This window comes from Heterocephalus glaber, unplaced genomic scaffold (genome assembly GCF_053883595.1).
Source record: "Heterocephalus glaber isolate CG9 unplaced genomic scaffold, H.glaber_assembly_v1.0 deba00001613, whole genome shotgun sequence".
NCBI lineage: Eukaryota > Metazoa > Chordata > Mammalia > Rodentia > Bathyergidae > Heterocephalus > Heterocephalus glaber.
In genome coordinates, this window is record NW_028258384.1 from 36,191,462 (window position 1) to 36,218,669 (window position 27,208).

A 27,208-nucleotide genomic window follows, 5' to 3' on the forward strand; every position below is an offset into this window, starting at 1 on the left:
CAGAAACAACTGCAGGCACATTCAGCTATCTTATTTTGACAAAAGAGCCAAGAATATATGCTGTATAGCATCTTTATCAAATGTTCCTGGAAAATTGACATCCACATGTGGAAGACTGAATCTAGAACTCTATCTCTCATCATGTACTAAACTAAAATATAAATGGATCAAAAATCTAAATATTAAAAAAGAAAAAGTCCACTGGGAGATAAAATAGGTAAAATTCTTGAAGACATAGGTGCAGGCAAGGACTTTCTAAACACAACCCCAATTGCACAAGAAATAACATCAAGAATCAACAAATGGAATCATATCAAATTAAAAGCTTCTGCACAGCAAAGGAAACAACCAATAGAGGGAAGAGACAACCTGCAAAATGGAAAAAATATTTTGCCACTATTCCTCAGACAAAGGACTAATATCTAGAATATAGAAAGACTTCAAAAACATTAGAGCACCAAAAATAAAAACCCAATCAAAAAATAGGTGACTGAAGTGAATAGACACTTCTCAGAAGTGAAGATGAAAACATATTCAATATCTCTGGCCACTAAAGAAATCCACATTAAATCAACATTGAGATTCCATCTTACTCCAGAGAGAATGGCTATCCTCAAGCAATCAAATAATAACAAATCGTGCAGAGGCTGAAAGAAAAAAAAGAATCCTTCTATATGTTTACTAGAAATCCAGTGTAATCTAGCACGACCATAGCAAAAATCAGTATGGAGGTTTCTGAAAGAACTAAAAATAGAAATTCCATTTGGCCCAGCTATTCCCCTTCTAGGTATCTTCCTGAAAGAGTTAATGATATCACGTTACAGTGATACATGCACGCACATATTTGTAGTAGCACAACTCATAATAGCTAAATCTTGGAGGCAGCCTGTGTCCATCAGCAGATAAAAGGATAAAGTGTGGTAATTTGTACATGGTGGAGTACTACTCTGCGATAAAATTGGAGAAACTTGAGTCAATTATAGTAAAATGATTTCATCTTGAGACAATAAAGTTAAGTGAATTAAATCAGACACACAAGCTTAAATATCACACAGTTTCTTTTATGTGAGAAACCCAAATATAAACGGAGAGCAAAATAAAAGACAGATAATAGGAAATACAGAAATAGATCTTTCACAAAAGGGAAGGGGACTAAGAGACGGAGGGGGTGGATGGGAGGTAAATGTGATAAAAAAATAACTAAGATCTGTTATGTATATGTACCAACCCCCTACAAGGATTGTAATCATTATATATTGCAAACATATACTAATAGAAAAATAAAAATTTTAAAAATTCAAAGTAAATAATCTACTATGACTATCTTCAGGGAAATAAGAGAAAATGTAGTCATCCCTCTATATGTGCAGGTTCCACATCCATGGATTCAATCAATTACAGATCAAAAATATTTGTGGAAAAAAATTCTCTGTACTGAACATGTACCGAGTTGCCTTTCTTGTCATTAATTCCAAAAAATACAACTATTTGCATGCTATGTTTATTGTATTATATATTATAAGTTATCTTGAGATGATTTAAAACATATGGGAGATTCACATAGGTTACATGCAAATGCTACACCATTTTACCTAAGGGACTTGAGTATCCATGGATTTTGGTATCTTGCAGGGGGTGGGGGATTCCTGAAATCAGTGTCTTACAAATTAAGTGGAACACCTGAACTATATTGATGTAACAAATGCAGGGTGCCATGGAATAGACTCATATTAAAATTGTGATAGTTAATTTTTTAATTAGTAGAGGATTTAGAGCATAAAGTCAAGAAACTCAGGAAGGAAGGGAAACTTAGAACAAAGATAAGGACAATACAAGAGAAATAATAGGAAAATAAAAGGATAAACTTGGGAACTCTTACATCTAATAGTACAAACAAAATAATGAAGGCAAGTAATTAAAGAAATTATGAAATAAGTAATACACGAAAATTTTTCACACGTAATGAGCTTTTGATCAAAAGGCACACCAAGTGTACAGTGTGAACTGTGTCAAAACAAACATCAACATGACATTTCATAGCATGAGAAATAAAGAAAAACAACTTTAAAACTTCTTGGGGGATGAAGAGAAATTAAAACAGATTTAATTAAAGGATTAGGAATAAAAATCACAATGGTATATTCAATTCCAATAGTGGAAATTAGAAGACAATGTGCCATGTCTTCAAGGATTGAGGAAAAATAAATTTCCATCTAGATTTATATACTTAGCTATACTGTAGATAGTGAAGATAGTAAAATGACTTTTCAGACATTCAAAATGTCAAAAATTTACCTACTGTGTACCTTTCTCACAAGATACTAGAGGATTTGCACTGCAAAACAACAGAATAATTCAAGAAAAATGGGAGTCATGAGAGTCACAGAATAGAGGATCCAGTACAGGAGAGGAATTTCCATAATGATGAAAATGGAGAACCCAGCATAACAGTTGTGCAACAGTCTTAAAAGAAAGCAAGTTTAGATTGAAAGAGGAATGCAGAGAGCCTTGGCAAAAACAAAATCGAAAACGGATGTAACAAGTTGTATTATTCATAAAATTTTTGAAGGGATTTTATAGATTTCTTCAAAAATATAGGTAAATTTAGAAACTGAAATTAAAGTGAACAAATTTAAAAATAAAGCAATTATGAACTAATAAAATCAAGAGGTAGGCACAGAGAAGAGATCAAGGAGCAGCTCTCTAGTTCTGGTTTCAGGGGAGGCAGGGGACTCTTAAGGAATTTTCAGAGGATTGATACTAGGAGCATCACATCCACTCTGGGCTCTCCTGTTTCAGGAGACAGTAAGAGAGAAAGCATCCTGAGAGACCTCCAGATCAGCGTGCCACAGCTCCCAGGCAGGAGGAAGCTTCCGGGTAGGCATGCCACAGTTCCCAGCCAAGAGGAGACCTCCAGATCGGAGTGCCATGGCTCCCAGGCAAGAGAAGGCTTCTGGGTAGGCATGCCGTGGCTCCCAGCACAGAGGAGGTGAGCCAGGCAGGTGCCAGGAACACCCCCCCACACCAGCGTCAAAATGAGAAGACAGGCAAACAAGCCACAGAACCAGACTTCCAGATCACCTACAGCAACCCCGAAGGGAAACGACATGGAACACTCTGATACTCAACCACCTGGACTCCCTGAACTAGCAACTCAAGAGGATCAGGAAAAAATGAAACCAGAAATAATTTCTCACATAACAGCAAAGATTGTGCCCATAGTGCAAGACATGATTAATAAATCTAGAGAGGATACAGATAAGAAAATAGAGGAGCTGAGGAACATGATGGAATGGCAACATAGGAAACAAAAGGAATCCATAAAACAGATGCAAACAGATTTCCAGGAGATTAAAAACTCCATTAAAAGTCTATGCAGCAGAATGAACCAATGTGAAGACAGAATTTCAGGTATAGAAGATAAGATTGCCAATAGTGACCAGGAAATGAAAAAATTCTTTAAAATTTTAAGGGACCATGAGAAATCAATCCAGCAGCTGCTAGACGATGCAAAGAAGAATAACATAAGACTGATTGGAGTCAATGAAGAAACAAGAGAGAGTGCAGATGATATAAAAGAACTGTTTACAGAAGTGATGGCAGAAAACTTCCCAAGAAGGGGGAAAGAATTTGACATACAGATAAGTGAGGCATATAGGACTCCAAATAGCCTTGATCAAAAAAAATCTACACATAGGCATATAATTGTTAAGATTCCAGAAACCCAACAGAAGAACAAAGTTCTGCAAGCAGTTAGAGAAAAGAAACAGATCACATACAAAGGAAAGCCCATCAGAATCACAACAGACTTCTCAGTGCAAACCATCAAGGCAAGAAGAGCTTGGAGTGATGTGTTTCAAGCCCTAAAGGAAAACAACATCCAACCTAGATTGATGTACCCTGCAAAACTATCTTTCAAAATTCATGGTGAAATAAGATACTTGCATTACAAAGAGCATCTTAGGAACTTCATGAATACCAAACCAGCACTCCAAAAAAATTTTAGACAAAATCCTAGGAAAAGACAATGAGGATCACAACCCCAGGAAGCCCAGCAGAATGAATCCACCAGGCATGACAAGAAATAAAAGCAAAGGGGGAGGATCAAACAAAAAGAAAACGTCATGACAACAATAAGCCAATACATATCAGTTATAACCATCAATGTTAATGGTCTCAACTCACCAATCAAAAGAAATAGACTGGCAGAATGGGTCAAGAAGCAAGATCCAACAATGTGTTGCATACAAGAAACACACTTAACTGAAAAAGAAACTCATAGACTGAAAGTTAAAGGGTGGAAAAAAATACTTCATGCAAGGGGAACCCAAAAGAAAGCAGGAGTAGCTATCCTCTTTGCAGAAAAAATGGATTTCAAAAACATACTGATTAAGAGAGACAAAGAAGGACACTATATCCTTGTAAAGGGAACAATCCAAGAGGAAGAGATGACAATCATAAATATCTATGCACCAAACACTAGTGCACCCAAATATATAAAACAAATACTAATGGACATGAAAAACCATATAAACACTAATACAATAGTAGTGGGGGACCTCAATACCCCATTGTCACAGATAGATAGATCAACTAGACAAAAAACAAGCAATGAAATCCTAGAACTCAATGAAACTCTTGAACATATGAACCTAACAGATGTTTACAGAGTGTTCCACCCCACAAAATCAGAAAACACATTCTTTTCGGCTGCACATGGGTCATTCTCCCAAATAGACCACATACTCACTCATAGAAAATATTTAGGTAAGTTCAAAGGAATAGAAGTTATCCCCTATATATTATCAGACCATAGTGCAATGAAATTGGAGATCAACAGCAAAAGTTACACAAAAACTGTATAAACACATGGAAATTGAACAACACACTTCTGAATAACCAATGGATCACACAGAAAATTAAAGAAGAAATCAGACAGTTCCTTCAAATAAATGACAATGACAATACAACATATCAGAATCTATGGGACACAATGAAAGCAGTCTTACAAGGGAAATTCATAGCAGTGAGTAATCAAATTAGGAAAACAGAGCGAGCCCAATTAACAACCTGATGCTGAACCTGAAGATTCTAGAAAGAGAAGAGAAGGACAAACCCAAAGCTCACACAAGGGAGGAAATTATAAAGATCAGGGCAGAAATCAATGCAATGGAGACTAACAGAATGATACAAAAAAAATCAATGAAGCCAAGAGTTGGTTCTTCGAAAGAATCAAAAAAATGGACAAACCCTTAGCCAACCTTATCAGAAAAAGGAAAGAAAAGGCCCAAATCCAGGCAATTAGGAATGAAAAGGGTGAAACTACAACAGACCCAGCAGAAATCCAGGGGATCATCAATACCTACTTCCAGAACCTATATGCCAATAAGATGGAAAACACAGAAGAAATGGACAGACAGATTACTAGACATGTATGAATTACCAAAGTTGAATGAAGAAGACCTAAAAATTCTAAACAACCCAATATCAATCAATGAAATTGAAAGCATAATTAAAACCTTACCAACCAAGAAAAGCCCAGGTCCTAATGGCTTCACCACTGAACTCTATAAGACATTTAGAGAGGAACTACTGCCACTACTGTTTACACTCTTCAACGGAATTGAAAGGGAAGCACTATACTCCGAACATTATTCCTGGAAACAAACATCACCTTGATCCCCAAAGCAGAGAAAGACCCAAACGAAAAAGAGAGCTATAGACCAATCTCACTAATGAACATAGATGCAAAAATCCTTAATAAGATATTGACAAACAGAATGCAGAAGATCATCAAGAAGATCATAAACCCTGAACAAGTGGGATTCATCCCAGGGATGCAGGGATGGTTCAACATACGCAAATCAATCAATGTAATACACTATATCAATAGAGCCAGGGACAAAAACCATATGATCATCTCAATAGACGCAGAAAAATCATTTGACAAAATCCAACATGCATTTATGATAAAAACCCTACAAAAAATCAGAATAGATGGTCTCTGCCTCAATCTGATAAAAGCCATCTATGAAAAAGCAACAGCCAATATCGTACTAAAAGGTCAAAAACTGAAAGCCTTCATACTAAAATCAGGAACAAGACAAAGATGTCCACTATCACCACTCCTTTTCAATATAGTTTTGGAAACATTAACCATGACAATTAGACAAGAGAAAGAAATAAAAGGAATAAAGATAGGAAATGAAGAAGTCAAATTGTCATTATTTGCAGATGCCATGATACTCTATATAGAAGACCCCAAGAACTCCACCAAAAGTCTTCTAGACTTAATAACCAAATTCAGTAGAGTAGCTGGATACAAGATTAACACACAAAAATCAATAGCTTTCCTCTACCTCTACATGAACAACAGAGACACTGAGAGAGAAATAGGGCAAACCATTCCTTTCACAATAGCATCCAAAAAACCGAAGTACGTAGGAATCAACCTAACAAAAGAAATCAAAGACCTCTTCTCTGAAAACTATAGCACTCTGAAAATAGAGATTGAAGATGATATCAGAAAATGGAAAGACATCCCTTGCTCCTGAGTAGGAAGGATCAACATAGTGAAAATGGCTATGCATCCAAAATTGCTATATGTATTCAATGCAATCCCAATTGAAATCCAATCCACATACTTCATAGACCTTGAGAAAACAATTCAAAAATTCATTTGGAACAAGAAGAGACCCAGAATGGCAAAAGCAATTCTAGGTAACAGAGACATGGGAGGGGGTATCACAATCCCAACCTGCAACTCTACTACAAAGCTACTGTGATAAAAACAGCATGGTACTGGCAAAGAAACAGACCTGAAGACCAGTGGAACAGATTAGAAGATGCAGAAACAATGCCAGACACACTCAGCCGTCTCATCTTTAACAAAGGAGCCAAACACCCTTGCTGGAGGAAAGATAGTCTCTTTAATAAATGGTGCTGGAGAAATTGGGTTTCAACTTGCCAAAGACTAAAACTAGACCTCTATTTCTCACCATGCACTAAGCTAAAATTGAAATGGATTAAAGATCTAAATATAAAAACAGAAACACTGAACCAGCTGGAACAGAGGTAAGGTCGAAATCTTGAAGACATTGGGGTAGGAAAAGACTTTATGAACAAAACCTCAGTCGCCCATGAACTAGCCAAATCAACAAGTGGGATCTCTTTTTATTAAAATGCTTCTGCACAGCAAGAGAAACCACCAGCAGTGTGAAGAGACAACCCACAATGTGGGAAAAAATTTTCACCAGCGATCCCTCAGACAAAGGTCTACTATCTAGAATCTATAAAGAACTTTAAAAAATCAAAACCTCCCAAATTTAAAGACCCAATCCAAAAATGGGCATCTGAAGTGAACAGACATTTCTCAGATGAAGAAATAGAAATAGCAAATAAACATATGAAAAAATGTTCAACATCACTGTTCATTCAAGAGATCCAGAAGAAAACAATGCTGAAATTACAATGCCCCCCAGAAAGAATATCTGCTATCATGAAATCAACCAATAACAAATGCTGGAGGGGCTGTGACAAAAGAGGAACTCTACTCCACTGCTGGTCAGAGTGTCAACTGGTGGAACCACTGTGGAAATCCGTATGGAGATACCTCAAAGAACTAGGACTGGAAGTCCCATTTGACCCAGCTATTCCCCTGCTGTTTATCTTCCCCAAAGAATTAAAAGAATCATGCCACAGTTACATATGTGCACCCATGTTCATAGCAGCACAGTTTGTAATAGCTAAAACTTGGAAACAGCCCAAATGCCCATCAACTGGAGACTGCATAAAAAAAATGTGGTGTTTTTTTTATAAATGGAGTACTACTCAGCCATAAAAAATGAGAAATTAAAGATATTTATAGCTGAGTGGGTGCACATTGAGGCAATATTCTTAAGTGAAATAAATAGGACACACATGTATAAATACTGAAGAGTTTCTCTAGTGTGAGAAACTGAAAGTGTAAATAAGGACTAAAAGGTATAATAGATAATGTGAAATAGGAAGAAAAAGGGCAAAGGGGAAGAAGAAGTGGGAGGGATAGGGGAAAGAAAGAAGGGAATGGAATTAATATGAGAAAATGAAAAAATGGAAACAAAGTCTTTGTAAATAGGCAGGGATGGAGGGTTGACTGTTGGGGAGGGGAAGGGAGAAAAATAAGAACCAAGAGAGATTATGTAAAGGTGCAAATTTCCAATGATGAATGTTATTTTATTGTATACCTAAAATGTACCCATAAAATTAAATTTTAAAAAATCTCTACTGTACAACCCCCCCAAAAAAATATGACTATATTATACACAGAGTAAAATGATTGAAAAATAAATAAAAAGAAAACACCAGAAAAAGAATACTACTCTCTGCAATGTCTTCCTTAACTAACTGCAGATAATGTTAGGTCATTTCACTTATTGTAGCTAAGTGATATAGCACCAGGTTTTCTGCAATTATTGGTAATAGTTGGTGGTTACATTTTCCCACTCCCTTGAGGCATCAGTGGTGGAAAATGTAAGGTGGGAGATGAACTACAGTAAATATTTCTTGCATTTACCTTAACCCATTTTTCTCTTGTGGTACAGGTCATTGGGGGAGAGGGGCTCTGATGCTTTAGTAATAAGTATATTGGTCTAAAAGTAGATTAATATTTTTATTTTGATGCACAAATGACTACCATACCAACATAATTAATCTAGACATTTTCAAAAGTCTATTTCTGACTTGTTCATTCAAATTTATTTTAAGTTTTTAATTTTACATTTTTATAGAATACAGTGATAACTTGATACATGTATACAATAAATGTGTATTGATCAAATCTGTGTAACTAGCATTTTTTTACTTTTAAAGTACAGAATTGCTATTTCTAAGGCTGCTGTTCAATTCAACAATTATTTTTGTCTTCACTTCAACATCAGTACATGATAGACAATTTTATTCTACATGCATAGCCTCAAGAATTCATCAGTCATCAAGCCCTATTTAGTTTTGTCCAACTCAAATCTTAGAGGAAGAGCAATATAAATATAGATTCCTTTTTCTCAATAATAATAATAATGCCTTACATTTTCACAGTGCTCTCTACTCTTCAAAGTACCTTCACATCTATTACCTATAGCCTGGAGATTCCATTTCAGGCTGCACTAACTTGTCATCATGCAGAAATAGTAAGGCAGAGAGCCCTGTGCAATCGAATTCTGAGAATGAGAAAGTGTAGCCACTCTCTTATTAAGAAACATATCCAGCTGTAGCACTGCATCTGGAAACTGCCAGAGGCAAAGGCAAATGGAAGATGCAAGCATCTGAGTTACTTGCCTCTACTCTGTGTTAGAAAACATCTTCCAGCCAAAGAGCTCAAAGTCCTTTGACTAGGGATGGCTTCAAGAGATCGTTAGCAGCTGAACAAAACTACACCAGCTATGTTCACTGCCCACAGAGTTCAGAAGGGCAATCTAGGATCAGTGCCTGCCTGTACTAAAATGTTCAAACCACTCTATCCAGCAATTCTCCAAGTGTGACCCTGGACCAGATGCATCAGTACTACCTGGAAACTACTTAGAAAGACCATTTCTCAAGTATTACTCAACACTTATGGAATCAAAACTTGTGGGAGGTGAAGCTAGGAATCTGTTTTATCAAGCCCTGCATGTAACTTGGATACATGTGAAAGTTTGAGATGTATGTTTCCAGCCTTTCCCTTTGCCTCATCTCTGTGGTGCTCCCCTCACTCATACCCTCTACATTTACCTGTCACTAAGTTTTTCTCTTTAAAATCAGTCCTCAGTCAGGCATCTAAATCTCATTCACTGAACTCAGGAGGGCACAACACAGGCCGATGGTTTTACCCTTGAGAGGACTTCACATTTTAGATAATCAAAAGCTAGCTTCAAGCTTAAGTGAATAAAAATTTGGATTTTGACAAAATAATCCTGTGAGTGGGATATAATAGTGAACAACAACAAAAAACCCCTCCCAGAACTTTACAGCTATATTACTTGGCCCAGAGTCACAACTAGCTGCTATCACAACTTTGTATTAATTAGAAAATGGTGTTTTCTTGCAAGCAAAAAACAACTAATTATATGAGTATATTCTTGTACAGCATCTGTCCATCTTGTGTATTAAACAACAGCTTTGACTATATATATACCGGTACATTCATGTTCCACACTTACACTTACTCACTCAACCCACAGGCAGAAAGGAAAACATTCTACTAGCAGCATGGATAATCTGCCCATGACCAAGCTCTAACTATCTTATGAGACCTCTTTGTTAGGTTTGGAGTCAGGGTATAGGGCTGTGAATGAAAAGCTGGATTTGGGACTCCAAGAATTATGCAAGGAGGAAATGCAAACTCAAGAAATTTCTGGGGCATAATCAAGATAGTGCATATGCAGAAGACTCGGCATCCTATACCATTCTAGTACTATGCTGGGAGGCCAGAATCTCTGTGCCAAACTCCTGCAGTACTCTCATATAAGTTCGTATATGTATTTACCAGGAATAGAACTCTTTTAGATATGATGTCTTTCTGCAGTGCACTATCTGAACATCAGTACTAGTAGCCCTAATTCTGCCTTATAGCTGGTAGTATCTGATACTTTCGTCCTGGAGTTAGGCCTGTTACAGGCATAGCTTGGCCTTCTCCCTAGATTATGAACTGCCATGAGTAGCTAAGCATAGTTTTTTCATGACACATCCCTAAATCTGAGAGTCGGAAAGAGTTTTAGGTAGCCCTAACTCAACCCTTCATTTGGTGATAAAGACACTAAACGCAGAAGAGACTGGCTTGTCTAAGTTCTGAAGACTAGTTTGTAACACAGCTGGAACTGAACCAAAGTCTTCCACTTCCTATTTTGTTGCTCTTTCCCCTTATTGGGATTCCTGTTTCTTAGGGAATTTGTGTGTGTTTAAGATTTAAACAACTATCACAAACTTTGTAAGCAAATTTGTATTGAGTCTGCGTGCATCCTACTTCATGAGTAATGAGGAAAGGAGAGGAAATGAGCAGATTTATCTTCACCACACATGCACTATTCATTTTGTTTTGTTCTTTTAAAATAAGAGAGAATGATGAAATACTTCACTCATCACTCACTTTTTAATTAAGAGAAAGAGACATCAAACTATTCGATAAAGTTTTTAGAAGTAATTTAAAGTCCATCGGTTTTGTGCTAAGGCCATGGTATATTAACTAAGAAGCAAGAAACAGGCTGCTTCAACTCAAGGGTGGTCTTTATCATAGCCACTTAATGAGCCTGAGCTTCTGTTTCCCTACCTATAGAGCTGCACTTACTAAATGTGCTAAATGATGTCTTAGGTCTTTTTCAGCTTTTATGATCTGTGATTCCATGGAGAGAGAGAGAGAGAGAGAGAGAGAGAGAGAGAGAGAGAACTTGGTGGAAAGGAAAGGGGTAGAGAGAGCTCTATAAGGGATGTGAGGAGAGAGAAACAAGGCTATGAGAAGGGGAGATGAGTGAGAGAAAAAGAAAAGTGAGACAAAGAGGAAAACATAGGTAGAGACTGAGAGGCAAAAGTCAGAAAATGAAAAGGGAAGATGAATTCAGTGGTTTCTCCCTGAGTGTGTCAGGACTACAGTGCTTCACCCTTGACCCCCACTTCCCTAGACTATGGCTATTAAGGCATACCATGACATGTCCTCACTGCATTTGTCATTCACATTTCTGCTTAGCAGTCAGTTTATCCGGTTTCTTTTCCACATTTCAAAGGACATCTGTGAAATAAGGACTGATATGACTGTACAGTTCTGATGTTTATGCATCTGTGTACACAATCAAAGCATGAATTGGTGTTTTCAGGGTACTAGACTCATGGTGCATCAATGAGAAACCATCCTTTGCTGTCAGGTATCTGGTACTCTGAACATTATCTGGCATGTTGTCTGATAATCCCATGACTTCCAAAAAGAATTCTTATGAAAATTTAATTTATTTTAAACAGAATCTAGAGAATTAGTCTTCTCTAAAACACTCCTAATTCAAAAAGGCACATGGGACTTCTTTGTTTGATCTGTAGGCTCAATGGATTTAGGCTCCCCTCAGAGTTCTCTTTAGTCCTAGCCAAGCAGTTTTCTAGTCTTAATGTCTTCCTTCACACCCTGCCATCAGCTTGATCTTGACTCCACTGTGTGGGGTTATTCTTACTATCATGTGCCTTTTGTAAATACAAAAGTCCCCACTCATGACCTGGGTAACAATCTGAGAACTAACTTTGCTCCCTGCCTCCTTTCAAAATGAGAAAATATCTGACACAGTCTTAAAGACTAGTAACATACAAAAAAAAAAAAAGACTAGTTACATACAGATGTTTATTTTTTTCCCATCTCAATTCTACACTCCAACCTTCCAACCTCACCTAATAAAACATACCACAATTCAACATGTAAATTCTTCTGCAGAATCAGAGAATTATAGTATATCCATGCCAGAAGAGGCCTTTAGAGGTATCTTAATCTTGAAGTTATGAAATATGGATGCACATAACAAGGAACTTAAAATAATACTAATGCTTGGACCTAAAGCCATACCAACTGAATCAGAATTACTAGGGGTGGGAACCTTGGAATCAGTATATTTTTGTGTTTCCCAAGGAGATTCTAGTGAGCAGGATTAAGAACTTAGCTCAACTCCTCATGTTGCAGATCGCACTCAAAAGTTATTGAGATTCGTCTCAGAATCTTTAGGTGTAAAGCCTTGAACCCTTCCATTTGATATTCAAAAGCTATCTGATTGCTTGATCTTTTATCTTTGAAAGAGTAGAAGAGCCAATTCTTCAATACTTCAAGTTTATATTTGAAGCAAATCTTTTTGATTAATTTAAGTCCAAGGTAAGATCCAGAGGTTTCTTGCTATGGTATAATGAAAAATATATATATGCCATGTCAATACCATTACTGTAGATCTGTCTTAGTCCATTTGTGAGGCTGGGTAATTTATGGAGGATAAGAAGTCCAAAGTCAAAGCACAGCAAGTTTGGTTGTCTGGTGAGGGATGCTCTGTACTTCCATGGTGGTTTCTTGTTCTCCCTCCTCTGAACAGGAGGAATATTTTGTCCTCACATGGCAGAAAGTGGAAAGGGAAGGTACCATATGCTGCACAAAACCTCTTTTATAAGAGCCTTAATCCTATTCTTCTGAGAGGAGTAAGCCCTCATGACCTAATACCTTGTAGAAGCCCCATTTAATAATGTCACATTGACCATTAAATTTCAACACGTGAATTTTGGAGGTAACACATTCCAACCATAGCAAGGTCCCCATAAATTACATCGACGGAGAACATTAATTTGGAAAATTCAAGGTAAACAATATAAAAACTCATTCTTTCTTGCTTAGAACTTTCTTTGTAGTTACTGTTGAAGTTGAGAGTGTTTGCTGCTCTTGGGAGTACCTTCAAACAAAACAAGGAAACCATACTGGGAAGGCATCACTTAGGAGGGACAGAAGGACAGTGTAGTTTCCCTTTTACCCCTACTTAACTCTTTCCTGCTGAGAAGAAACAGTTCATCTCTCCAACTGATTCAATATTTGTTGTTTGCCAAATTCTAGTACCTTATAACAAAGGATAGAAGGTGGCTTCTTAAAACTTGAAAGACAGAAACTTCAGTGAAATTTTAAAAAAAATTATTTTATGCAACAGAAAGTAACCTGTTACTCAAAGAGGCAGCACAAGTGAAGAAAGAGAAATAAATGATTTTTTAAAGTTTCAATAACATCAGAGGATAACAAGTGTAGTAACAACTAAAATTTAAAGAGAAGGAATACCTCAAACCCTACCCAGCACAAGCATGCCTCTTGACATCTCATCCCAAACAGCTCATGGAGTCTTTTATTCTATTAATACAGTCTTCTATTTCTTCTCTTACATATACGCTTGTAGGATGAAAGAAATGTTTAAGTGTTTGGGTCTCAAAGACTTTTTTCCACATGCATTGTAAATACATTGAGTTGAAATATCAATGGGGTTATAACTAAGATTAATTACTGAGGAAAATCATTGTCAAATAATGTCAACCAAATAAGTTTATAAGTGGACACAGACAAAGAAACATGGAAGATTTTCCTCAATATTTTTACCCAGACACTAAGTTCTAAATCATTGCTGCATTTTACAACACAAGAAGACAGCATGCTAGATAGCTATTGGACATTTTACCTCATAAATTGTATGTTGGAATTTTCATAGGTAGCTGGAGTTAGACTCCCCGAAGAGAAAGAGGGCCTTGGGAACCTCCCACTTTGAATCTTGGAGATGATCTGGAAGCTTACACTGGCACAACTTGCTCTCTGTGTAAAGATTAAGAAAAAATGCTATAAACACATTTTTTGTGATTTAAGACAGAACACTGAGCTATGGTATAAGTACTATGCTTATATTTTTTTCTTTTCTATTCATAAGAAAGTAACTATTTGTGGGTCTACATTAAACTGATTAAATTTTCATATCCTTCAGAACTTTTTAAATCGAGAAACTTTTTATAGACAAGAAATTGAGATTAAAAAAGGGAAATGAGTTTCCCAATATTATATAATCAAAGGTTTAGTTACAATAAGTGTTGTTTATAAAAATCTAACATCTTAAAAATTGTAGAAATAAGACAGAATCCCACCTTTCTGACTCTTGGGATTGGTTCTTTTTGTTATAACATACTGAAAGGCATCCTTCTTTGTGGAGGTAAGATTAATGGCAGACGGTATCCCCAAAGGCAATAAGATGGTAGAAAGTAGGCAAATCATCTGCCCATGATTTGTGAGTCTGATATTTAAGTAGGCAAAATTCTCTATTCCTTGATTTGTTAACTTGCACACATAAGTGTTGTAAAAGATGGCTGAGAACTTCATAGTTAAATGATAAGTTAAAAAGTTATATGTAATATATGTTGATCTTTAAAATAGAACTTCTATACCTTCAACTGAACCAGTAGACATATTTCAAATGAAGATACAATAAATCAACAGGTTCTTCATTATTGTTCTCCATATCTCCAAATGTGTCTTTGTAAGAATTGTAGCAACTCAGAACTACCATTTACATTTAGTATTGGATAGTTCAGCTCACACCTCCAACCCCAACACCTTCATTTTCACAATAAAGAAACAGAGACCTAGAGAAGTACACACGAGCTGGAACAAGACTCTTGGTGTTAAATTTCCTGGCCCTGTGCTCTTTCCACCACATCATGTTTTGTATCATTCTTACTTGCCAATAAATTTAATCTTAATTGCTTTCCAACACTTCCCTTAATGATCTTTGATCCACTGACAATCATTAGTTGACTTAGCCCCGAGTTCAACCCCTTTTACATTAAGACTATTACAAAGTTCTAAGACAACGTTAAACTATATTCAATCTGTACAGTTATAAAATTCCAACAGCTGAAGATTCAGACAAGTTGTAAAACTTGACTCTTCACATAACCCTTGTATCAACCTGCACTCTCTCCAACACAGCAATGTCAGGGAGGAATCTACTTGCCTTTCATTGTTTATTTTTATATCTCATCAGGAACACCTAGATCTATATAATAAGTCATACACCTCTCCATGAAGGGCAAGGGATAAAGTGATAGAACCTGCCAAAATCCACATATATTTGGACTTCAGCTTCACTTTCTTCTAAAAACTTCCTTTCCTAACTTGACTTCTCCTGACCTGCCAATTTTTCTAGACTGAATTAATTTTATGTTCTTCAAGAGTTTACCCTTTCAAACATTCCTTTTGGATGGAATTCTTGGCTTGGTTTCTTGACTGATTAGATACAGCCAGCTGCAAGTCTGTGACTACACAGCAATTAAGAAAAATGTATGCTACCCCCATCTTTTCCCATCAGAATCCTTGTTACAAGCCAAATGCCATAAGGCATCTTGAGGCCAAAATCTATGTTCTTCTAGGGTAATCCCATTGTTTTTCACATGGACCAAAATATTAAAACAAAAAAAAACATTCCTTATAAAGATATCAATTCCTATTGCTACTTATTCTTCTCACTCATGTGGTAAAACTTGGTGATGATTCATTTTTTTAAATTTTCATTGTGTCAAAATTTGTGCATAAGTGAAAAAAATCTACCATCACGAGGAAGATTTTAAAACCTGTCTTTAGCACTTCTCTGCTACTTATGAGGATTTGATGAGAACTGGCGTGCTTTAGTCACACAAATATAGTTTAAGTTTTAGTACAAAAAAGAAAAGGTATAGGCAAAGATTTTCTAAACTTTACTAGATATTGCAAAGCCTATACAAAGAAAAACTAATTCAGTCAAAAATTCAGCTATATTCATTGTTTTGAGACTTTAAAACCAAATATCTAGGCAATTGACATGTCTGCCATTTTGACATGGATAAGGAAGAAGTAGGGATTTTTAAAAATAGGGTATTTCTTTTGACCAAAACTTTACTATATTTTACAACATTTAGACAATGACTTCTACTACTTATCACTCATTTCTGAATAAAATATCTTGTCACAGAATCACTTTTTTCTTAGTGCTGAGTTATATATTGGGATTGCTTCAGAGCTTGTCCTTCATCATTTACACTTTCTACTACTTGAGACAGAAATTTTCATCCCAGCTATATTGAATATGACAAATACAGACAAATTCCATCACAAGTCCTAGTGTCCTCTAGTAGTTTTAAAAATGAAGACAAACATCAGCAAGCTTTTGTGGCATGAGAGTGGAATGTAGCTCAGCCACAGTGATAGTTTTGGCTTTTGTCAATACATTTCAAGGAACATTATATCAATCTTACAAAGAGATATGATGATTCTAAAAATTAAGAATTAGGGCTGTAAATGAGAATTAGTGTAAACAGCTCAACAATTCACTTGACTTTCCCTGCATAAGATAGTACCATGTAAATCCATTGTCTTCCTGCCAACTAATTAAATATACCTTTCCATATCACGTTTAAGGAAATGACCAATTTGGTCACTGAGATAATTCTCAAATTTGCCACAGTAGTATAGCAATAGTAAATGCCACATGGAAATGATGTGATATGTTTGCATTCTCTCCTTACATCCTGCCACAACAAGAATTTGCAAAGACTAGTATAGACTAACAGTAAACACACTGGCTACCTTTGGCCAAACTCTTCTCCACATATTCTTTTCTCTAAGCTACTGTTTATGCAGTTCCCTCTGCTTAGGATGCCTATAGGAGATAGGAAGATACTATAAATAGGTGAAATAGTCTGAGTATAGGGCAATATAGAGTAATGGAAACTATCAAACTGCATAGAAACTTCCTCTTCCAAAAAGGAGACCTACTATTGAGTTTCTTTCAATTGCTGCAATGAGAACTAAGGTTGACAGACCTTTCAACTTTAAAAATTGCTTTTACTGACAACAATTCTATATCTTTATGGGATACAGTGTGATATTTGGGCATACTTATACATTGCGCATTGATCACTTAAGATTACTTAGGTTTTACCGCTTCTCGAACATTTATCATTTCTGTATGATAAGCATATTCAAAATCCTCTCTTCTATTTTGGATTATACAATACAATATTGTTATCTATAATCATGATTATGTAATAGAACACCACCACCACCCAACTTCTAAAGAAAACCCAGAGATCCAGATTTTTATGTGTAATTTCATAATTTTAAAATTCTGGCTACTATTTTTTAAAGCTATGAGGATGAGGATCAAACAAAAGAGATGACCAGTCTCTAATCTGTTACCTAGACAGATTCTATCCTTCCTTGTTTAAGATTCAGCTTTGGTTCTGGGTCTCTGAAAAGCTTCCCTCCACTGATTTTTCTCCTTTGGAGTCCCGCTGTATTTTCTAATTTCTTTTGTGTAATATGGCATCTATCAACTCACTTGTGTGATATGATTTGTCTCTTTAACTTGACTGTAATTCCCTTGATTGCAAGGTCTATATGCCATCTCTCAGAAAGCCTAGCCCATGTTCAGGGCATAGTAACAGGACCTTAATGAAGATCACTTATTACAACACAAACACAACCACAGCTCCTTGTTGAAATTCAGCTCTTTTTTACTAGGTCTTTTGTTCACCAAGTTTTACAAGAACCTGTTACATTATAAGCATCATGTCAGTTTTTATAGGCTAATATTACAAAATCATACCTCTGCCCTGGAGGAACAAATCGTCAAATGTTGAGCCCAAGTATACAAAAAACGGCTATATGAAGTCAAAGCTAAACTATTCCCCAAAGTGTACTGTATTTATTTCATAACACTGCTCTTTTAGTAGTATGTAACTAAAATGTAATATGAGTCACATTACATAGATTTCAATTAACATTTTAAAACTGTACATATTTATTGGAGTAAAATGTAATAATTTTATGTCTTTATACAATGTGTAATGATCAAATCGGGGTAATTAGTATTTCTACCTCTTTAAATCTATCATTTCTATTATTTTTTTATGCTGGGAACCTTTGAACTCCTTCCTCTCTTGCAGTTTTTTTATAAAACATATGGTAAGTTCTTGTAAATTATAATCCCCCTACTGTGGTGTTGGACACTAGAACTTATTCTTCTTGTCTAAGTATATTTTAGTAGCAGCTCCCCAACCTTCATCTATCTCCCTGACCCCTACATTTCCTATTCTACAGGGACCACTACTGTACTGTCTATTTCTTTGAAGTGAACTTTTTTAAGTTCCACACATGAGTGAGTACATGTGGCACTTATCTTTCTGTGCCTGACTTATTTCACTTAACATAATGGTATCCAGTTCTATCCATGGTGCTGCAAATGACAAGATTTCATTCTTTTTGTGGCTGAATAATATTCCATGCAACAGATATAATTTTGTCACTTTGAAAAATATAAAAAGAAATAAGGGAAATTAGCCTTAATGTGTTTTATTTAACCTAATATATCTAAATATTATTTTGACATGTAATCAATATTTTTACATCCTAATGAGATATTTTACATATTTTGGTACTAAGTCTTCTAAATTCAATATGTATTTTACTTTTACAACACATTAAAATTCAGACTAAACACATGCCAGGTGCTTAATTTGTGGCTTGTGGCTACAATATTGGACAGTGCAGCAAGAAAAGAAGTTATTTCTTACCTTACTGCCAGAGTGGGGATTAATAAATGTTACATCCTCCAACGTTAGTAAATTCTGTTGGGTCCTTTAATCAACTGGATTTTATTTATACGATGCCTAAAACAAACATGAAATCAGAAGGTCAGGGAATGGATGTTTGTGCAAAGGCAAGGTTGATTTGCTAAGGTCGTAGTTAAAGAATATACAAGATAATTGGGAAGAAAACCGCACATAGATGTTTACCATAATACCCACAGCAAAGGCAGGCAACAATCCTCACAACCTGTAAAGTTAAAAAGACCAAAAGAGAAAAATTAAAATGCTTTTGTCGAGGCATTAAAAGAGAGGGATGAGTGCACTTCATGGAGATAGTATCTCAGACTAATAAAATGGTGATCCCATATCAAGGGCACATTCAAAACAACACCTCTGAATACTTTTAAAGAACTCAATATACTTTCTCATATGGCATAGTATTTCTCCTAAAAATACCAGGGCCAAGATTTATCAATCTTCATTTTATAGACAAAACACGTTAAGGTAACAAAACAAAATTAAGCAAATTGTGTGAAATTCCCTAGCCTTAGGCAGAACTGGAACTTGAATCCTTGGTCCCTGGCTATAGGCCTGGATTTCTACCCATAAGACCACTTGTCTTACAAAGTTGCAACTATGTGTTGCCAAAGCAACAGGTTGAAAAGCAAAAAAAATCAGTCAGCTGGTTGCTTTGTCTACATGATTCCAAACAAGTAGGCTGACTGGGTTTATTTTTTTCCTTTTACTGAATCGGTCTCATCTGAGCATTACATAGACACAGTTAAAACAAGATTCTCTCCAAATGTGCCCATTAATTCCCGGTGAATGTAATCATTTTCTAAAACTCAATTACTGACATAAAACAGTTTATGACATCTACTCACACAGGCAGGTCTGACCAGGAAACCTGAGGACCTGAAAGAAGCTTTGAGTTAGTCTGTGGTTGTTTTGATTTTTGTTTCTGTTTTTGTTTTTGTCCTGGAGGTACTGACATCTAGATTAAGTCTTTGTATTTTCTACAACCCCATAATGATCATTCTGTGGAATGTGTTAAAGTCACGAGCCAGAATGGAGAAAGAAACCACTAACTCAAAATGCTTAGTCAAATTGGTCTAAGGAGAAGTCTACAATGTCAATGTAGCTTTAAGTATTAGCAACCCAGTCAATTTTTTTAGTGATTTCACTGGTTTGTAAACAAATAATTAATGTGTTGCTAATTGTCTGCCAACAAATGTGTCCCTTATCACAGTGGGAGATGCTACCCTGCAGAGAAAATTAAAAGAACCCTGCAGTGAATTATTGTGTGGAGCACATGCATCTTTTGGCAAGTAATACATTACTTCCTAACTTATTTGTTTCATATGGTGGTGAATTGTCTTAAAGCATTCACACCTGTAAAAATGAGCATGCTACAAAATAGATTCTAGTAGAAAGTGAATTGGACTCCCAATCCAGAGATGAGGGACAGTGCAGAGTCTGCCAGTAATTAGCCAAGTGAAGGTGACCTTAGATAAATGATTTAACCTCTTCATGACTCAGTGTCTCCTTTCTAGCTGGATAATAGTCCTTGCATTACCTGTTTCATGGAGTTGTTTTGAAAATCAAATAAGATAATATATGTGAAAATGCTCTGAAAAGCATGAAGCACTATGAAAGTATAAGGGCTCATTATTATCATTATCATCATTAGTATTACAAAGCATGGGAGAGCTTTATACAAAGGCAATGCAATCTAGTTCAGAGGAGTAGGGAGAAAAGAGGAGTTCAAAGAATTCTTTGTTTTGGGGTGGTTGGGTTCTTTGTACGTCTTTCTTTCTGAAAAAAAAACTTAAACAATCAAAACACACAGAAAAGGAAGGAACAGAGAGTCACTCTCCTGCAAGTAATCACCATCTATTACAGAAACTCATCAGCAGCTCAGTTCTTCTGATTGCAGCCGTGGTGGGCAGAGAGAGGGAGGAAGGGAGCAAAGAGGGGGCATCTTTTGTGCTTTGTTAGCTGAAGAACCAAGAAGCAAGTGACTCTGGAAAATGATGTACCTCTCTCCCATCTCTGAGTTTTTTGTGACCACTTGAAGTAGCAATTGTCTCAAACTCATTTTCCTCTCCAATCATTTTCCTCTCTAATCATGTCCCTCTCCAATCATTTTCCTCTCCAGTCTTCTTTGCCCTTCATTCCACAATTTCCAAACAAACCCACCAACCCTGCAGGTTTTTTCTGCCTCCACCTTCTCTTCTCAAAAATTGCAGTCTGGGCTTACTCAAAGCCCAAAGAACCAGTTGATTCAGTGGGGAAAACTAGGGAGAACTATCATTTGGGAGACTGACAAGTAACATAAGCAACTGAGTGTGATTCCATTTTCCACCTTGGCATGGGATGTTTCAGCACTGGGTCAGCAATCTATTAACCCTCAAATCTCTCTAGAGGGGGGAAGTGTTTTGAATGGGTGCTGTTTATTTTTGCTAAGTATCTAAAGATGTTAAATAAATATTAAAGCTAAAAAAGCCAAATACATGAAAATTATGTTCTTAGCAGATATATGTCACAGTCCCAGAAATTAGAAGGAAAACTTCCTTTGAACTAATGTCTTTATCAAGTGTGTTTTAACAATTACTAAGCTGCTTACTATTCTTTGTGTCTGTATTAATTTTCTATTGGGAATATTAGATGATATCAGGTTTTCCCTGTGATACCAACACATTAAACACTAAAAGTAAAATCTGTTATGGTTTCAATTTAGGATCTCACAGTGTCATTAAAATATCAAAGCTAGAAGTACTCTTAGCATTATCTAATTCAATTCCTTCACTGTACAATTGAGAAAATTCTCACCGAGAGGTTAAATGGCTTGTCCAAGGTACATGACTATTGAATATACTCTAAACATTTTTCTTGGAACTCACCAAAATAGCTCCACTCTATTCCCTACTAGTCCTTGCCACACTGTTGTCAGGACTACACATAAAAAGAGGTGACAAAGGTATGGTCTTCATGGCAAAGAAGGAGGATTGTGATTTATTTCACAATCTCAAACTGTCATAGCACAGAGAGGGTACAACTCTTAAAATGCAAAGATGATAAAACAGCAGTGTCATGTTAAACCATTTTCTGCCACTTATCTCTAGTCCTAAAATAGTTTATCAGATTAGGTGGTGACCTATCAGGGGACCTGAAGAAGAAAGATAAAGACTTGATCAAAATGATGATGCTGGCCCAGGGATTGATCTCACTGGTGCCGCTGCCTGCTTCGCAAGTGCAAGGTCCCGAGTTCGATCCCAAGTACCAAAAAAAAAATGATGCTGATGATAATTAGATAGGATAGTTTTTGTCCAAGGAAGAAAAACAGTGGAAATCTGGATCATGATATCTTAGACAAAAGGCAGGGATGTCAAAATGAGGGTCTTGGGCTCTCAACAATTATCAAGACAGTCCCCTATTCCTGAGAAGAATTTGATATTGACTATTTATTAAATACCTACTATAAGTCAGGTACTGTTCTAAGTTTTTCACTTACTTTATTTAATCTCCACTACAATCCTATGAGTTAGTACCACTATTCTTAGAGTTTGGATTTAGTCAAGTTCTATTTTATTTTTAGAACTCATTAAACTACCACACCTCCATTTCCCATTTTGCGAAGGAAATGAAAATAGAAAACACTGGTGGGCAAAAAGGAGTACAAATAAGGAATAGACAGACCTTGAAGTATTAGTTTGCTTATTTCAGCATTGTGTTTAGAGCCAAATCTACTCATAGGCAATAATACTGACAACACAGCTGAGGAAGTTATTCTTGCCATCATGAAAACACTTCATTTTAAATGGGGCTGGTAAGGAATGGTAAGTCACTATGGAAAAAAGAAAATCAGTGGATGATTTAATGAGGCAATTGTACCAAAACATGATTTCCTGGAAATCAATATTAACAAAGCTATTATGGACTTGTATTTTGTGTATACAAAAACAACAAAAACATGTACCTTATAAAGTAAGCAAATCCACTAATAAATAGCAGGGCCATAAACAAAGCAAGGCAGACCATCATGGCAAAGGCAGGGTTGATGCCTGCAGAGAATGAGAGGAAGAGGAAGAATAGCATTATCAGAAAAAGATAGTAAATAAAAAGCCCCACAGAGCAACTCCTCATGCTTTCCGGTAACTCTAAAATCAAGCCACATCTACCTAACCTAATTCCATTTTTCTACAGCACAGTCTGTCTTGTTGACTTTACGGACACAGAAAGCAATTTCACTGTTCTGAAGCAAAACCACTCACCACTCTGACAATAACAAATCACATGAATTAAGGCTGACTGGAGTGTTCCTTTGGAGGAAAAGGTCCACGAATGGAAAACTTTGAGTACCTTAATTTAAGCTGGACAGCAATAAAGTTCTTGGGAACAAATATGTTATCTCACCTGTGAAGAGTGAGTATTGTTGCCTTCATAAAATAAAAGACACTTAATTCACCCAAGCCCAAGACCACATGGGTTACAGACGAAAATCATAGTACTCGTCCTTCAAGGGAGACAGTGAATCTGGTTTTGGTAATTAGTGTTTTTATCAGCAAGTAAAATAGTCTCTGTAAAATCTAAATAGTTGAATAGATTACTAAGATTTCAGAGGAAAATATATAATGATGTAAATAGAGTGGAATTTGGATATGCCATACTAAAGCAAAATAGAAATCAAACCCTACTTCAAATAGATCCACTTGGTTTTGGAAGGGTGTAGTATACACTTGCATTAAAATAATATGGGTCCTTCCAAAGGTCTCCTTTGGCTTTCAGAGGTTTGATGAAGTTTCCCCTCTTCCATAAGCTAGAGGAATCCAACTAGTAACTTAAACTGCAAGTATTTACTGGATGCCTACTGTGTGGGCATTTGGGGGGGGCATACGAATTATTAGCTTTGGTCCTTGCCCTCAAGTAACAGTATATTTGGAAAGTGGGGATACACAACAAACACACAAAAAACAACTGAAAATCAATTTTGTACTATATAAGGTACAGACTTTTAGTATAATGGGAGTTCAGAGACGAGACAGTGTAGATATGGTATTTCTGTGGTAGGACCTGAGTGGCAGGATTTGGATAGATCAAGGGATAGACAGGTGACATTTATAGCAGGGGAATCAATCACAGGTCACAGATTACAAAGGACTAAGGAGAAGGCAAATTCCTTCCTCTTAATAGAGTAACCTGTTTAGGAAAGAGTGGGATCTTTTTTTAAAAATGAGTGGTGGGGAGGCTTTTAAATTGTGGGTGATTATTTAGGACTGTAAAAGTACTTCTTGTTCTTCTTATTACTTTAAATTAAATAGATAAAATGCCAAGATGTTTTTGTCACCTGAGTGGAAATGATTGACTTTATGACTGCTTCAATACTAAAATATGCCTTTTCCTAAAGTGTTTCCCTGTTAATCCCAGTTGAGTTAAATAACTACTATTGATTTTCCATTCCTTACCTCCTTGGCAGATCTTCCCTTCTGTAAACCAGGATTTTGCATCTGCTCTAGGGGGCCTGCCACCAGGGAGGTGAATAGGGATCCCTTGAAACTGTAGGAGCTCCGTTTCCATGTCCACAGTGTAGGTGCTATGGAGTTCCCATTCTTTCCTGTTGGTATCCAGGATTACATATTCTGAAATTCCATTTCCATTTGAATCTGTCCTTATCAACTGGTTGAATCCATAGAAGTGCATGTTTCTGGAATGCTGAACCAGCTTGGCAGCACTAGCCCGTCCATTTTCTTTCACAGCATTATTCGTGGCTTGTGCAATAAAGTAAATTGAATTGTAGATGGTTCTAAACAGTGGTGAAACCTATTTTTAAAAATTACAATTATCTTGAGCCCTAGTTGCGCTAGAGCAATCTCGGAGTATGTTCCAAGCCTGTGTTCATTATTATGTGCTGCACATCTGAGTGGAGGAGAGCTATGAAGACCCAAAGGGAAAAAAATTTTTTTCTGAGGAGTCGCTTGGTTTCTCCCCTGAATTTTTCTGTTTCTCTCCCAAGGCCATCACATCTTTAAATATATCAAATATGACAATTTTATGAACAAACCAAGTCATACACAATATATTGTTACATCTAAACTAAAAAAAGTGATTTAGTGTTTTAAAGGTCACTTTACAAAAAAACAAGTATGGAAGAGACAAGAGGTGTTCAAAGAAAACTTACCAGTTTAATTACTGATGCATTATGCATAGCAAAATCATTCTGTGGCACAAGTTGAGTAGTAGGTATGTGTGGAAAGATTGTAAATATTATGTCTCCACAGTCCATGTCTGTGTCCTGTCTTAGTTCAACCTGGCTATTCTCCTAGACTCATGCTCCCCAGAGAAAGTGAACACTAGAGCCCAGTTTTGAACACACTTACACATTCACATACACACACACACACATATGCACACACACACATACTGAGGCAAATTTTGTAGTGTATATAGAGTATGGGTTTAATACAGAAATTTTAAATCCTATTGGTGTGCAAAGTGATACGGCTTTGGTGAGAAGCTGCTGTAAACTGGTAAGGCTGCTACAACAGATCACATGAGTATACATATGGTAAAAGCAACAATATTTGTAATATTATATCTGGTGCACTACTCATTCACTTTGTAAGTTTGTTTTTGGAATAAACCTTGTATGTTTTTCCTAAAAGGTATAGAGTAAGAGCAAACAACCCCTCCTCTCCTCACCCTACCCAGCCCCACACACATACCCATACCGTCATGGTTTTCCATAATATTTCATTTCTAGGACGGAGCTCAAGGAAGCAATGGTCATATTATTTTACCAAGCTTCAAAGAAACCTGATATTTGCTCCTTTGGTTTCCCAAATTCTAGAAAGCTAGCTTCCTGTAACAACCTTCATCGGTAAAAAAGGATTTAAAATTCAGTGAATCATTTTTGTGTTAGAAATGCAAGTTAAGATGCAAAATGGTGTACAACTAGCAAGACACTGCCATGGCTTCTTAATATTGAGCAGGGGGTTTTCAACCCTCACTACACATCAGAATTACCTGAGGAAAGTCAAAAATAGGAATGCCAAATCCACCCCAGCCCAACAAAATGAGACACATAAAATTCATCATACACACACAAAAATAAAAACATGAAAAGACAAGAAAACAAAATGTCTTTAAAAACTTCCAACTTCCCCAAATCTTATCCATGCATCAAGGGGAAAGAAATAAAAAGCTGTACAGTAGAAGTCTTTAGAAGGATAACAGAGGAGATAAAAGAAAAACAGATGAATAAGGCGTTCTGTGAGTTCAAAGAAAATATAACTAAACAGATAAAAGACTTCATAAACAAAATGATCAGTGAGTTTGCAAAAGGCACTAATAAAAATCTAGCTGGGCTAAACACAATAATAAAAAACATGAATGACCAGATTGGTAAAAAATTAGAGTCTATGAAAAGGTAACAAACAGATCCAGGATATTAAAAAATTATATTGAAAGTATGGGTAGCAAGAGAAACCAAAGTGAGGACAGTGTCAAAGCCAGATGATAGGGTTGATATCAAAAAACAATTACTCAGGGACCAGGAATTTAGCTCAGTGGCACCATGCCTGCCTTGCAAGTGCAAGGTCCTGAGTTTGATCCCCAGAACCAAAAGATAAAAATAAAAATAAACCAATAACTGAGAAGTGCGTGCAGATCCCAGCCAGAAGCCCATGTGGACCAGAGCTGCATGGAGGAGCTCAGATCCGAGGCAAGGTTCTGCCCTGAAAAGAGCTGCACAGTTGCACATGCAACAGCCAGAGCTCCAGCCAGATTCCATATGTAAGTGGGCACAGATCCCAGCAAGAAGCCTACATGGATCAGAGCTGAACAGGTGCTCTCAGGGTCCAGCCAGGGCCCCAAACAGACACCACCAGCTTGTGCACACAAGCCCCAGCCAAAGGACCAAATGGAAAAGAGCTACACAGGTGGGCAAACAACAGCCACAGACCACCCAGATACAATTGGTAAGTGCATGCAGACCCAAGCCAGGAGCCTGCTCAGACAACAGTGACATAGGCTCATGGCCCCCAGCCAAAGGCCCTCCCATACAACAGCTATGTAGGGGGTCAGGCCCTAGCCAGAGATACAC

General features: G+C 36.6%; 1 protein-coding gene across 1 annotated transcript in view; it reads right to left on the minus strand.

The window, feature by feature from the left end:
* Positions 1-27,208, minus strand: part of Gucy2f (guanylate cyclase 2F, retinal) — a 200,258-nt gene that overhangs the window by 109,386 nt on the left and 63,664 nt on the right. Inside the window, 5 exon segments of the mRNA XM_087196753.1 lie at positions 14,171-14,308; positions 19,093-19,145; positions 19,148-19,188; positions 23,087-23,171; positions 24,573-24,927. Coding sequence (XP_087052879.1) covers positions 14,171-14,308; positions 19,093-19,145; positions 19,148-19,188; positions 23,087-23,171; positions 24,573-24,927 — 672 coding nt within the window.